The following is a 13,618-nucleotide window of genomic DNA, read 5'->3' as shown; positions in this document are numbered from 1 at the left end:
AGCATTGGTGTTAAAGGTTGTACTCAGGGCTGAAAAATTGCGATATAGAGCTGCCATGATGCAACATTTGGTATTTTATTTTGCTGGCATTTTTAGCCAAAGCAGCCGCTTGTTGAAAGAAGAAGACGCAATGTGAAAAAATAAACAATGCGGTGATATTGATAACAAAATATAGATCGCTTAAAAAGTGTGCAAATCAACGCCAAAAAACTATGGACACACAACCTGAGGTGCCCGAGGTCCCGCTGCGGCCATTCAAACTATAAGTTCTGCTCTGCTAGCCCTTGAGACTCGGCAATTCATGTTCTCCTTTCCTTCCAGCACGGCGCATCAGGTTGTGAGCCTCACCGGAATTAGTTTTGAGCGGCGCAGCATAATTGTAAGATTTATGACACAAATACTGTGCACAATTTGCAGTATGAAATAATTGATATTTGATTCACAGGGCATGGTGGAGCTGACCATAGTGCCGAACAACGAGAGCCTTCGACTGATACGTCTTAACGCCAAGCAGCTGCGCATTTATAGCGTGGTGCTCAACGATGTCTGCCAGGCGGAGTTCGTTTACTTTGATCCGTTTCAGGACATTTGCCACAAGGAGCCCAAGAGGTTAGTTGAGCATTAGCTGTGGCTGCCCTTCCTTAACATATCACCTATACATACACAATGCAGCCGCTCGCTGGAGGTCTACTCAAAGCATCATTTGGCTGCGGCTCAAATCACGGATCCGGATGTCAACAATGGAGAGTTGCTAATACAGGTGCCGCCGGAGGGCTACTCGCTGATACAGGAGGGCCGTGGCCTGAGGATACGTATTGAGTTCTCTGCGGAAAACCCAAAGAGTGGCATGCACTTTGTACTGCCGCCGACTTCAACGGATGATGAAACCGCGCAGCTCAACTGTGCGCATATGTATACAAACTGCTATGAGAACTCGACCCGCCTGTGGTTTCCCTGTGTTGATAGCTTCGCTGATCCATGCACCTGGAGACTGGAGTTTACGGTGGACAAGAATCTAACAGCTGTCTCCTGCGGTGAATTGGTTGAGGTCATCATGACTCCGGATTTGAGAAAGAAAACATTTCATTATACGGTGTCGACACCGGTGTGTGCGCCCAACATAGCGCTGGCGGTGGGACCCTTCGAAATTTACGTGGATCCGCATATGCATGAAGTGACGCACTTTTGTTTACCCGGCATGCTGCCTTTGTTGAAGAACACGGTGCGATATCTGCACGAGGCCTTTGAGTTCTTTGAGGAGACGCTCTCCACACGGTATCCTTTCTCCTGCTACAAACAGGTGTTTGTAGACGAACTGGACACGGACATTAGTGCCTATGCCACCATGACGATAGCCTCCGTCAATCTGTTGCACTCCATAGCCATTATAGATCAAACCTACATTTCCAGAACATTCATGTCACGCGCTGTGGCCGAGCAGTTCTTTGGCTGCTTCATCACATCGCATCACTGGTCGGACACCTGGTTGGCCAAGGGCATAGCCGAGTATCTGTGTGGCCTCTACTCACGCAAGTGCTTTGGTAACAACGAGTATCGCGAATGGGTGCAAACGGAGCTGGCACGCGTGGTTAGGTACGAGGAACAGTATGGCGGCATCATACTCGACTGTAGCCAGCCGCCGGCGCCACTGCCTGTGTCCAGCACGAATCCTGCGGCCGCCGCCAGCAAGCAGCAGGAGATTGTGCACTACTTTCCCATCAAGAGTTTGCACACGGTGTCGCCCAAATATGTGGAGGCGATGCGGCGCAAAGCGCATCTGGTCATACGCATGCTGGAGCATCGCATTGGCCAGGAGCTGCTGATACAGGTGTTCAACAAACAGCTGGCGCTGGCCACGAATGCAGCAAGCACCAAAATTGGTGCCGGCTTGTGGTCGCAACTGCTCATCTCCACAAACATCTTCATCAAGGCAATTTTCACGGTCACGGGCAAGGACATGTCGGTCTTTATGGATCAATGGGTGCGAACAGGTGGCCATGCAAAGTTCTCACTCACCTCGGTGTTCAATCGCAAGCGAAACACTATCGAACTGGAGATTCGGCAGGACTTTGTTAATCAGCGCGGCGTACGCAAGTATAATGGACCGTTGCTGGTGCAGCTGCAGGAGCTGGATGGCACTTTTAAGCATACGCTACAGATTGAGAATACCTTGGTTAAGGCGGACATTACGTGCCACTCAAAGAGCAGGCGAAACAAGAAGAAAAAGATTCCATTGTGCACCGGCGAGGAGGTTGACATGGACTTGTCTGCCATGGAGTATGTACATTAACAAATGTTTGAATCCATCGACTTATAATCTCCCTTATTCCACAGCGACTCTCCTGTGCTGTGGATACGTCTGGATCCGGAGATGATTTTGTTGCGGGATCTGATCATTGAGCAACCGGACTTTCAGTGGCAATATCAGCTGCGGCACGAGCGAGACGTGACTGCCCAGTTTCAGGCTATACAGGCGCTACAAAAGTATCCCACAAATGCCACGCGCATGGCACTTACCGACACCATTGAGAGCGAATCCTGCTTTTACAAGGTGCGCTGCCAGGCGGCGCACAGCCTCACAAAGGTGGCCAATCAAATGGTTGCCTCGTGGAGTGGTCCACCAGCCATGCTTAACATTTTTCGCAAATTCTTTGGCTCCTTTAGCGCGCCGCACATTATCAAGCTAAATAACTTTTCCAACTTTCAATTGTACTTCCTGCAAAAGGCCATTCCCGTGGCCATGGCGGGTGAGTGGATCACGTTGCCCAGGATCTGTTCCATTTTTTATTTTTTCTCCTCGTTATAGGCTTGCGCACTTCTCATGGCATCTGCCCGCCGGAGGTGATGCGCTTTCTGTTCGATCTCTTCAAGTACAATGAGAACTCACGCAATCATTATACGGACGCCTACTATAGAGCTGCACTGGTCGAGGCGCTGGGAGAGACCCTTACACCCGTCGTATCTGTGGCAATGCACGGCACTCAAATCACCGTAGATAGCCTTTCCACGGATGCCAAGTAATTATAAAAGACACTATTATATGCCTTGTAAGCTCATGTAGCATTTTCTGGCTGCGTTTACAGACTGGTCCTGGACGAGGTGACGCGGCTGCTTAACATGGAGAAGCATCTGCCCTCGTACAAGTATATGGTGTCCGTGTCCTGCCTTAAGGTCATACGCAAGCTGCAAAAGTTTGGCCATTTACCCTCGCTGCCTCACATTTATCGTAGCTATGCGGAATATGGCATCTTTCTGGATTTGCGCATTGCGGCAATGGAGTGTCTGGTAGATTTTGTGAAGGTGGATGGACGCAGCGAGGATTTGGAGCACTTGATAACGTTGCTGGAAACCGATCCTGATCCGGCAGCTCGACATGGCCTCGCTCAGCTGCTTATTGACAATCCGCCTTTTACGCGCGAGTCCCGTAGTCGTCTGGACAAACCGAATCTGCTGGAGCGCCTCTGGCTGAGTATTAACACACTGGCCTATGACACGAAGCTGCGCTGCGATATTGTAGATCTGTACTATGCGCTCTACGGCAGCAAGCGGCCGAACTGTCTGCAGGCCAGCGAGAACCAGAACTTCTACAAGGACTTGATGAAGGAAAACGGCAGCTCAAGCGTTTCCTTTAAGAAGGCCAGCGAGCCCAAACCTGCAGAGATCGAACCTCAAGAGCGGCACAAGCCTGCCATGGTTACCATAAAGCGCACCGCCACAGAAGCCTTTGAAGTGGGAGATGAGATCATCAAGCTGGAGCGCAGTGAGGAGATCACAGTCGTGGACGAGCCGGTTGAAGTGCAGGCCTTTGATAGCGAAACCAAGGTGAATGTGTTGCCAGCTGAGGATGGATCCGGCGAATCCCAGCCCCTGAACAAGCGCATCAGAACCGAAATCTATACGGAAGACGACAATTCGATATCGGTGCTCGATGTGGGCGAGACGACGCGCTACGAGAGCAGCTATGACGAGAGCAAGCTGCGAGCTGACGGCAGCGTCAAGAAGAAGAAAAAGAAGGACAAGAAGAAGCATAAGCATAAGCACAAGCACAAACACAACAAGGATAAGGACAAAGATCGCGAGCGCAAGGAGAAAGATCGTAGGGATCCGCAAATCTCACGTCTGCAGACAAGGGAGGCGGCCACGCCCGAAACCCTTAGCTCAGCGGATAGCAGCAACAGCAACAGTAATACCCCAATGGGCCTGAACTAAGCAATAAGCAATTAATTCGATGTTAACGTAAAAAGTGAATAAACTAATTAAGTTATAACATTTCATAGAATTGTATCGGACATAGCTTTCTTATTGCAGTTCGCGCCTGACTTTTCAGCATATGTTCAGGTTTAAATTCAGCACAACTTGAAAGTCGGCATATAGAAGTGATTTGAAAAATATTTTCTAAAAAATGTAACAAATAAAATTAAAGCGATAAATGTCTTAAAATTGAAAGAAGTTAAGGAACCACATGCATTTCTTATATGAAAATGCATGTAATTTTCAGCACCCGTTTTGCTGCTGGGTAGCTGTGATTATTAATTAGATTTTTTTTTTGATTTATTTATAATTTAACGTTATTAAAGTGCTGAATATGCAGAAACATTTTTACAATACTTATAACTAGACAAGGGGCGAGTGACATTAACTAAAGGATCGCAACTTATGTAGCCTTCGTCGGCTCGGGCTCCGTTGCCTTCGTCTCGCTGCCAGCCACGGCTGTGTCCTGCTCATCCCGCGGCCGGCGCTGCAAATAGGTGATGCTGCCGCCACCAAGGCCCGTCGCCGTCTGCTGCGTCTCGGCAGAAGTGGGCGTAGACAGGATTTTCACTGACGGCTCAGAGGGTGCTGAGCGCTGATGCGCCAGCTGGTGCTGATGTTGATGTTGATGCTGATGTGCGGCCAGCTGGCGTGTGGCCAGGCGCATCAGATGCGCATAGTCTACGGGCGGATGGTTGCGATACTCGGGATGATCCTTGACGTACTGCTCATAGGGTACGGGCACTGGCACTGGCACCGCCTTGACTGGGTAGCCAGCCTCGACAAGCGCCTGGAACTCGGCCTGGGTGAGGGGTTTGCCATTCGGTGGCGGCAAATTCAGCTGCTTTACCTCGTCCAGTGTGCGCAGCTTGTGCACAGCTGCTGCTGTGGGCGTGACACGAGAGGGCGTGGCTATGCCAGTACCTTGGGAAACATAAATGCTAGACTGCGAGGGTGAGGGGTGCGCTGGATAATCAATGGGCTGCACTGTGGGCACCACAGTACGCTGGGACGCATGCTTGATGGGATCAGGTGGACTGGGATAGAAATGGGCATTTGTGGGTGCTGGCGCCGGCGGCTGTGCACGCTCAGCATAGTCAGCATAGAGCAGGGCCTTCTCATAGGATTTGGTGGGACTGGGTGTGGGCAGTTTGTAGTGCTTGGTGCGATAATGTTTGGGCTTGGGCGCTGCTGTGGGCGCCGCCTCCTGGTAGTAGTACTGCGAGGGCTGTGGCTGAGCAGGTGCGCCCGTTGGGTAGACAACGGGGCCTAGTCGCTTGGCCTCGAGCTGCTGTCGTTGCTGCTGCTCCTGCTGTCCCGGATAAATGGGCGTGGGCTGCTGGAAGCTGCTGAACTTGAAAAGCGACGGCACAAAAGGCTGATTGTTGGCATCCAGCAGCGAATTGGGCGTGCTGGCCAAATAAGCCTTGGGCTGACGCAGCGCCGGATGCGAGGTGGGCGGCGGCGGATGCTGTGGTGGCGGTAGCCGAGTCGCATGCTGCTGATGATTGACCAGCGTTGGCTCATTGCTGCTGTCCACATAGGCCAGCGCCTGTTGGCCCGAGCCGGGCTTGTTGGCGGCCAATAACTTCTCAATTTCGCTCTCTAGCGAGGATTTGGCCAGCGGATGATTGGGCAGCGTCTTGTAACTAATCTGCGGCTGATAGTAGGCAATCTGCGGCGGCAGCACAAGCTGCTGCTGGTGATGCTGCTGCGGCTGCGGCTGATGACGCTGTTGGGGAACGGGCGCTGGCGAGTCATCCTCCTCCTGTTGCTGCTGTGGCAAGGGCAGATATTTGGGTCCGCCGCGCGAGTAGCTGGGCTGCACCAGCTGCTGCTCGGCCACATAGCGATCGCGATAGCCGCCCAGGCCGAGGACAGGCTCTGCCTGCTGCAGCACCTTGTGCGTGGCTGCTGTGCTGTGTATGGGCAAAGCCTTGGGCTGGGTCTGCTGTTGCTGTTGCTGCTGCTGTTGCTGTTGTTGGTGCTGCTGCTGCTGCTGTTGACGCAGCTGTTCGTGATAGGCACGTGCCTGCAGCTCCTCCTCAAGCAATTTTAGGAATTGTTCCTCGGGTATGATCTGATACGGCTGCTGTTGCTGCTGTTGCTGCTGATGCTGCTGCTGCTGTTGATGCTGATGTTGGGGTGCGGGCAGGGGCAAGGGCAGCTGATAGGGTCCTGGTCCATAGGGGCCACTTCTGAGTCCTGGCTGTGGTTGTATGGACACCGCATAACGTTGTTCCGCCTCCTGTTCCTGCTCCTCCTCGGCGACAGGCGTTGCCTTTTTGGCGGGCGCGCTGCCAGCTGCTGTCTTACCTTGAGCCGCAGACGCCTGCACTTTGGGCTGGTGCCGCTGAATGTCTTGCAAATAAACATAGTGCTGTATCTGGGCGTGGGCGAGACAAAGCGTTAAGGCGTGGTTAATAAATTATGATGTTCAAATTCGTCTGTGGGCGTGCGAAAGATCAACAGCCAATGCCAGCGCCAAATGGCAGCGTTTAAATGTGGAGCCCACCTACGGCAATCAGGTCAGCTGCTTGAGTGGAGCGCTGTGAGAATCGTGTGGCATCTAAAGTTTATATAACACTTGTGCGGCAGCTCCGACAAATGACGTTGATGTCTGCGCCAACAACAACAGCAACAGCAGCAACCACATCGACCGCCCTCGCCACCGTCTTGGCACGGCTTCGGTTGCGGGGTCTTGACTTGGGCTGCTGTTGCAATCGATGCGCATGTCGGTGGCGGCGTTGGCATAAAGCAATTATTTACATTACACTGTGCAACAAACAATATCACTTTAGTTTTTTACGCAACACTAAACAGGAGCAAGATATGTCGGAGTCACTTGAAGTCGTGAGAATTGCATAGAAGGGTGACGTGGGGCGGAGGAGTGAAGAGAGAGAAAAAGAAAGAATATATGGGTGCCTACGAAAAACTAAGAAAAACTGAGAAAGAAATGGACAGCAGCTTAGATGAAGAAAGCGAGTGTCTAAGAACGCGATAAAGAGAGAGCGCGAGTGATAGTAAATTAAGAAAAAACATAAGAGAGAGCGAGAGAGAGAGAGAGAGGGGGGGGGGGAGATAACTAGAATGAATATCAGTTATTAAACATTAACTATTTAAATGTCATTTTATGTAAACTCAACACTTGTGAAACATAAATTCTTGAGAATCACAGAGAACGGCGATGATGCGCATATATTAATAAACAGATGCGTGGGCATATAAAGGCATATAAAGCTCTTCTAGTAGCTGAGATCGACTAGATCGAAGTCGTTTTGAAAAACCCCAAGCCCGTTGCACAGTGTTGCCTTCGCAATATTCACATTATTATAATAAATGAAACCCAGCCATGTCAAGGCGCCATCAGCAATAGGTCTCCGAAGAGAGAGACACGTACCAGCCAGAAGTAGGCTGATTATAACATTATGTCAACTTTCTTCCCACGACAACCCGCAACGCCTGCCATTGTCTTCTTAGACGCGGTCTTCCGTCAGTCTGCTGGTAGACCAAGACGACGCCGAAGAAGTCGCTGCTGTTGCACATTGGTGCAAATTGCCTTGGATGTGGCATGTTGCCGTTGTTGTCACTGTTGCTGTTGTTATTGTTATTATTGTTGCTGTTGACGCGTCAGACCAGCAACAACAGCAACAATAATTTTGCAATTATTCAGTTGTTGTTGTGCTGCTCGTGACTTACATTTTGTCCGCAACAAATGGCATTTATTATATTCGCGAAGTGCTTTTAATTTTTTTTATAACAATCTTTTCTTGTGCATTTTGTAATATAAACATTGTCTTTTAGATAATTGCGATTGCCCTAATCGCAATTTGTTCCCAAATGATGAAAATTCAACTCGAATGCCGCAAATATTGGTCAAGGTTTCCAAAGCTGGGGGCCAGCGAAAGGCTCAATTTGACAATTTCGATTTCAACTGGAATTGTTGTTGTTGTTGTTGTTGTTGTTGCCACAGTTTTACATCCTGAATTTTGCAAAGAATCGTGTAATTCAGTTGAGTCACGATTAACAACGCTTCTGTGGCCGCGGGCTGGCCACATTTTGACGAAACGCCCGCAAAAGACAGCTCAAAATTGACCCCCAGCTCCCTTCACCAAAACAAACACAAAGACAGACCTTTCTCCTCTTAGCTCACCTCTTGGCTCTGCTCCAGCAACTGTGCGGCATGTGGACGGGAATTGGACGCTGCAAAGTTGCGCAACTGCGGCTCCTGATGCGACTCGTGTTGCTGATGCTGATGCGGGGCAATGGGGCGTATGATGAACTGATTCGGTTTCGGGCCGTAGATCGTCTCCTGGCCATCCTCGGGATCGTCGGCCGCCTCGGCAGCCTCGCTGCGATGATTCGGATATAGAGGCGTCTCCTTGCTGCTCACCTGCCGCTTGTCTTTGGTCGCTTCCTTTTCCACCTGTGCGGGGGCGGAGCTGCTCTCGCTTTTGGCTTTGGCTTCAAGCGCGCGAACGCTGACAAGGCCTACGTGGGCGCAGATGAGAAGACAGTGGGTAGCTTTAAGTTAAGTTAGTTTTCGCTTAAATAGAAAGGTGATTATTGCCTTCAAATCACGTGAGACTACAATGGAAACTTGCTAACAAGGTGGAAAAACGGCTATTGAACTCGATTATTGTATCAACTTTCCTGAGTCTCTAGCATTTAAAAGCGACAAAAAGGAAACCTGAATAAAAACATATATATTTTGTTGAATATGAACCACTTTTAAGGGAGTCACAGCTAAAATTAACTTGGCTCTCAACAATTGCATTTATCTAACCAAATTTGGTAGAACCAAATTTTGGATAGCAAAAAAATCTAGCGCGTATTTTGCATATGAAAATATGTACAGATTGGCATATTCTCAGTAGGACAGGCGCATTTGCATTTAAAATTGATTAAAATCTGAAAATTTGTAATCTATATGACATGAAATAAAAACTGGGTTAACGAATGTGGATATCTAAGCCTACACATTGCACTCAAAGGAAGTTGGTTTTAAGCTTGCCTATTAATGTTATATATATTCTACTCCAGCCTTATGCATAGTAAAATTAATAATAAATTTATAAAATTTATGCAGATTCTCAAAACGGACTTTACGAGCACGTTTTTTGCATGATAAAATGCAATTGTTTAATGTTATAACAGGTCTTATGCTTCTAAAAAGGTTTAAAAAAGCAATCAAAGTTAAGTAGGTGTAAAAATTATTTAATGTACGTTAAATATAAAGCCAACAGTCAAAAAATATACATACACTACATTTTTATTATATGCATAAATGCAGTTTATGCTCTTAAATAATTGCTTGTTTAGTTTAAAGCTGAACACTTGTGCGCACTTTTAATAATTAAAGAAACTAAGTTAATAGCATAATAAATTAGATGCAAAACGAAAGGTTCGAATTTGATAAGATGTATAATAGAATAGAGTTATTTTCCTGTTTTAAGTAGTTAGAGTTATAGAATGGAGGTGAAGATTCTTTAAGAAACAGAAGAAAAATGTAAAGATATATTTTTTTACCCAGCCAAACAGAAATAATAAAACTTGTATGCATTTTACATACTAGCCAGCTAAGGCATATATCATTTAATCAATTTCAAGACGGGGAAACGGGAAAAACACATTTTGATTCACGATCTAACGATCTTTCTCGGGTTCCGTCTCGATACTCACCGAGCAAAAGTGTTAAGGCCAATATTTGAATTCTCATTGTGTCGTTGTGGGCAACGGACTAGTAATTGTATATATTTAGCAGCTCCTAGCTGTAGTTGTTTTTATTGTTGTTGCTTATTACTTTCACAGTCACTGCGGAATTTCCTCGTTTTCCTTGTCAAATGCTCGCAATTCGGATTAATGCATTAAACATAGCTGGCTGCGAAAAGAAGACAAACAACATCGAAGATCAGCACACAGGAAACACAAAAACACACACAAACAACATAATATATATGCGACGGTTATCAAGAGTTATATAATGGTTGATGAAGATTCGACACAATCCGTAACTGAAAAATTGAAAACGTTCGCTGTAATTGTGGCTTTTAATCCTTGGACGCGCACGCGTCTTGAATTACAAGCGAAAAGCGTTAAGAGTCAACGCTTTTTGTTGGTTGCCATTGCAATTGTTTTAAATGACGACGATGATGATGATGATGTGTTGGCGACGATCTACCGTTTGTTGTTTTTCCTGCCTATGCTTCGAGAAATTGACAGCAGCGGGAGCACAAAGTCTTGATCGCGCGCGTTGCACGTTCGACAAACGAATCTTTGCCATTGTGCGGCCAACACTTGTATTTATAAAAAGCCGCGGCCCAGACACAGCCGAGACCAAGACCGAAAGCATAGACGGTTCGAGCCACGAACCGTTGCCGACCTTTGCGGCGGGCACAAAGAGAAAGGTTCGGCAGCAGCGGCAGCGGCAGCGGCAGCTTCTCTATAGGCTTCTCTATAAGTTTTAAGCAAACGTTTCAGGGGGCTACTTTGGTTAATTCAACGTTGACGGCCGAAACTGCCAGTTAGGCGCTTGTTTAATGGCCACCCGTGCATTTGGCAGCCGCCTGAAAGCGTTTGGCCGCCTGTCTGGCCCACCAAAATGCTAACGTGACACTAAATTGCCCGCCCGCCGCTGTTGGGCTTCTGCCTGGATCTGAGGCTGGGCCTGGCCGAGGCTAAAGGGCACATTTGTGTTTAGTTGGCGCAAATTGTGCGCATTACATTTAACAAGCTCTAAATTTGCAGTTGCATTTGCATTGCATATTTAATAACGCGCTGCCGACGCCGCCCCCAATATAGCAAGTTCGCTGCTTAAGTCTTTCGTTTGACATTTGCAATTGCCACTGGGCAACTGGCGCGCCGATTGCGTCTAAACATTTCAGCGCATGCGTGGGCCAGACTGCTGCAGCTCCATCAATTTGGCCAATTGCAAAGGCGATTTAATTCAAATTTCAAACTCTCTTACCCAACGCTAATTGCCCGTTTTCGTGGCGCGGCTGTCGTTGTTGGTGGTGTCAAAGTTAACACGGTAGCTGTGAAATTTGGCGCTGAGGAAATCCGCTTGAATGGCCCGACAAATTATAGAGTGTGCGGCATTTCCTCATCCTTAACAAATTGATTAAGCCAATTGCAGCCAAAACAATCCAAATAAATAAGTTGATAATTAAGCTGAAGATCTTGCTGTGGCAACTGCAAAAATGCCTCCAACATTTGCGCAACATCGATCAATTGCAGCAACAACAACTACATGGGATTTATTTATTATAAATTCAGCATGTTGTTGTTGTTGTTGTTAGGTTGCTCACATTGTCATTTAGTTGTCTGCGTGTCGCTTGTGAAATTGTTGCATTGCATGCTAGACGAAGACAACAGCAGCAGCAACAACCAAAACAACGATGCGATCAGCAACAACAACAGTGGCAACATCTTCTTTTCTTTTACCTTATTGTTGTATTAAAGTTTTTGTTTTCTTTTAATTTCAAACACTTTTTGCAACAGGCAACCAGTAATGCAACAGTTTGCATTCGACTTTGCTTTAATCAATGATAATAATGAAGACGATGATGATGATGTTGCTGCTGCTGCTGCCAACGGCAATTGCACTTCGCAGTTTGGCATTTGCATTCAGTTTTATATTTTTTTTATTGGCAGAATGTTGTGCTGCTTTTGCTGATGCTTTTTGCGGTCGACAGTTTTATGCTCTAAATTTTATGTGTATAAATTCTTATTGCGCGACAGGCTGTTGGACAGTAGTCAACCTTAGCATTTAGCTTATGCTTTTGATATACATACTCCGAAAACATTTGCTGAGATCTTAATTGGCAGAATATACGCGAAACTATTTCTAGTTTTTTTTTTTTCTTCTCAAAGTTGTTGCTGTTGCTCTTGTTAATGAAATGTGCAATGGACAATGGGTATTGCATAATCGTCGTGCATATGTCAAATGTACATAAATCGCAACTTTTTGTTATTGTTTTTCATCGTATCGTCTACAGTCTAGCTTTACCGCTATATGACACGATAATGATATAGCTGGCAATAATAATTACAGGTAATGCAACTATAATTTAACTGACTATTAAAATACCATCTGAGACAATTTATGGCAGAGTCCATTGGGTTAGTTTACAAAGTGTTATTGACATAAGTGTGTGGAGGGTTAAGAGAAGCTCCGAGAGATACTCCGAATGAAGTATATGTAGCTGGAGTAATAAATATCGTAACTGTGCTTAAATATTTGCTTTTAACTTTGATCTAGAAAAATGTGTCACAAATTTAAAGTTTTCATTGCATACTTCGGAGCGCAATCTGTACAGAATTGTTCTAGGCTTCATTTGATGTCTATTTATATACCCAATTAGGAAGTGCTTATTAAAGGGTATATATATCATTTAATGCTCGACTTTGGAGCTGCCTGTCTAATTTATCAGTTGTTGCCCAAATCGAAATAATACCGAAACCTTTATCTAATCTCATAAATCATAAACGTCAAAAATTGTCTTGCATTAATTAAAGCGACGGCGACGGCGCATTCTAATTTATGTTTATGCTATTACCGCAGTGCATTTAAATACAATTAATATGGCTTAAAGTTAAAGCGTTTATATCAGAGCCACTCAAGCGTAAAACGGCCATAAAAATAAACAAATTCGTGATTCATGAATTGCAGGCTAAGCCCCCCCAAAGAGACGACTCCCAATTTGTGGCTGTGTCTCAATTCGAATCTTAGCTTATATCTATCTATATCTGTAACTGTATCTGTATCTTAGTCTTAGTCCGGGTTTGGTTTTAGTTATGGTAGTTCCACTGAAGCGTGGCCACACACAGACACACACAGACACACACACACACACACACACACACACACACACACACACACCGTTATGCACACCCGTATGCACATAATTTGCTAATGAGCGTGGCGTCCAGTCAGCTGTAGACAATTGCGATTGGCATTACATGATGTGTGGGTCGGGGGCACGATCATTTTTGGTCTGACTTTTGGCTCGCATTGTTATATGATTTGCGTTTTCCTGGTTTTAATTTTGGCTGCCAGCAGCCAAGTGTTTCGATTTCTCGCCATTTTCAACGCATAAACACAGAGCCGGACGGGTTCAATTAATGGCCAGTTTAAGTGCAGCACGGTCCGCCAGTTGATTTTTTACTCGCATGAAAATCAACAGAGATTTAATGTTAGCTATAATGCGCCTTTATCCATACATCACAGCCCGATAATGAGCTGTGGGCAGGCAATTTGATGCAGCTCGATCCCAGCATGTTGCTTGCATAGATTTATGGACTATATGCAATCCAGCTCGTAAAACGTCAGAGGGCATAGAAAAGCGCAGGTGAATATTTACATACT

The 13,618-nt window shown here is 46.4% G+C and overlaps 2 protein-coding genes across 2 annotated transcripts; one reads left to right on the top strand and one right to left on the bottom strand.

Moving 5' to 3' along the window:
- The first annotated feature begins 116 nt into the window (after positions 1-116).
- On the top strand, positions 117-4,269 carry Taf2 (TATA-box binding protein associated factor 2). Its single transcript, XM_070208538.1, has 6 exons — positions 117-379; positions 446-609; positions 673-2,277; positions 2,335-2,747; positions 2,807-3,017; positions 3,084-4,269. Exons 1-6 carry the CDS (start codon positions 302-304, stop codon positions 4,207-4,209), a joined length of 3,597 nt encoding a protein of 1,198 aa, XP_070064639.1. The 5' UTR covers positions 117-301; the 3' UTR covers positions 4,210-4,269.
- Positions 4,270-4,359: 90 nt separating this feature from the next.
- Positions 4,360-10,547, bottom strand: LOC6624480 (mediator of RNA polymerase II transcription subunit 15). The gene is made up of 4 exons (XM_002047074.4): positions 10,433-10,547; positions 9,934-10,132; positions 8,405-8,742; positions 4,360-6,637 (listed from the first exon to the last, which is right to left on the bottom strand). The coding sequence occupies exons 2-4, from the start codon at positions 9,968-9,970 to the stop codon at positions 4,655-4,657; spliced, it is 2,358 nt and encodes a 785-aa protein (XP_002047110.2). The 5' UTR covers positions 9,971-10,132; positions 10,433-10,547; the 3' UTR covers positions 4,360-4,654.
- Between the last annotated feature and the right edge of the window lie 3,071 nt (positions 10,548-13,618).

The sequence above is a fragment of the Drosophila virilis genome, chromosome 3, assembly GCF_030788295.1.
Source record: "Drosophila virilis strain 15010-1051.87 chromosome 3, Dvir_AGI_RSII-ME, whole genome shotgun sequence".
In the NCBI taxonomy this organism is placed as follows: Eukaryota; Metazoa; Arthropoda; class Insecta; order Diptera; family Drosophilidae; genus Drosophila; species Drosophila virilis.
This window is presented reverse-complemented; position numbering and strand designations above follow the sequence as displayed.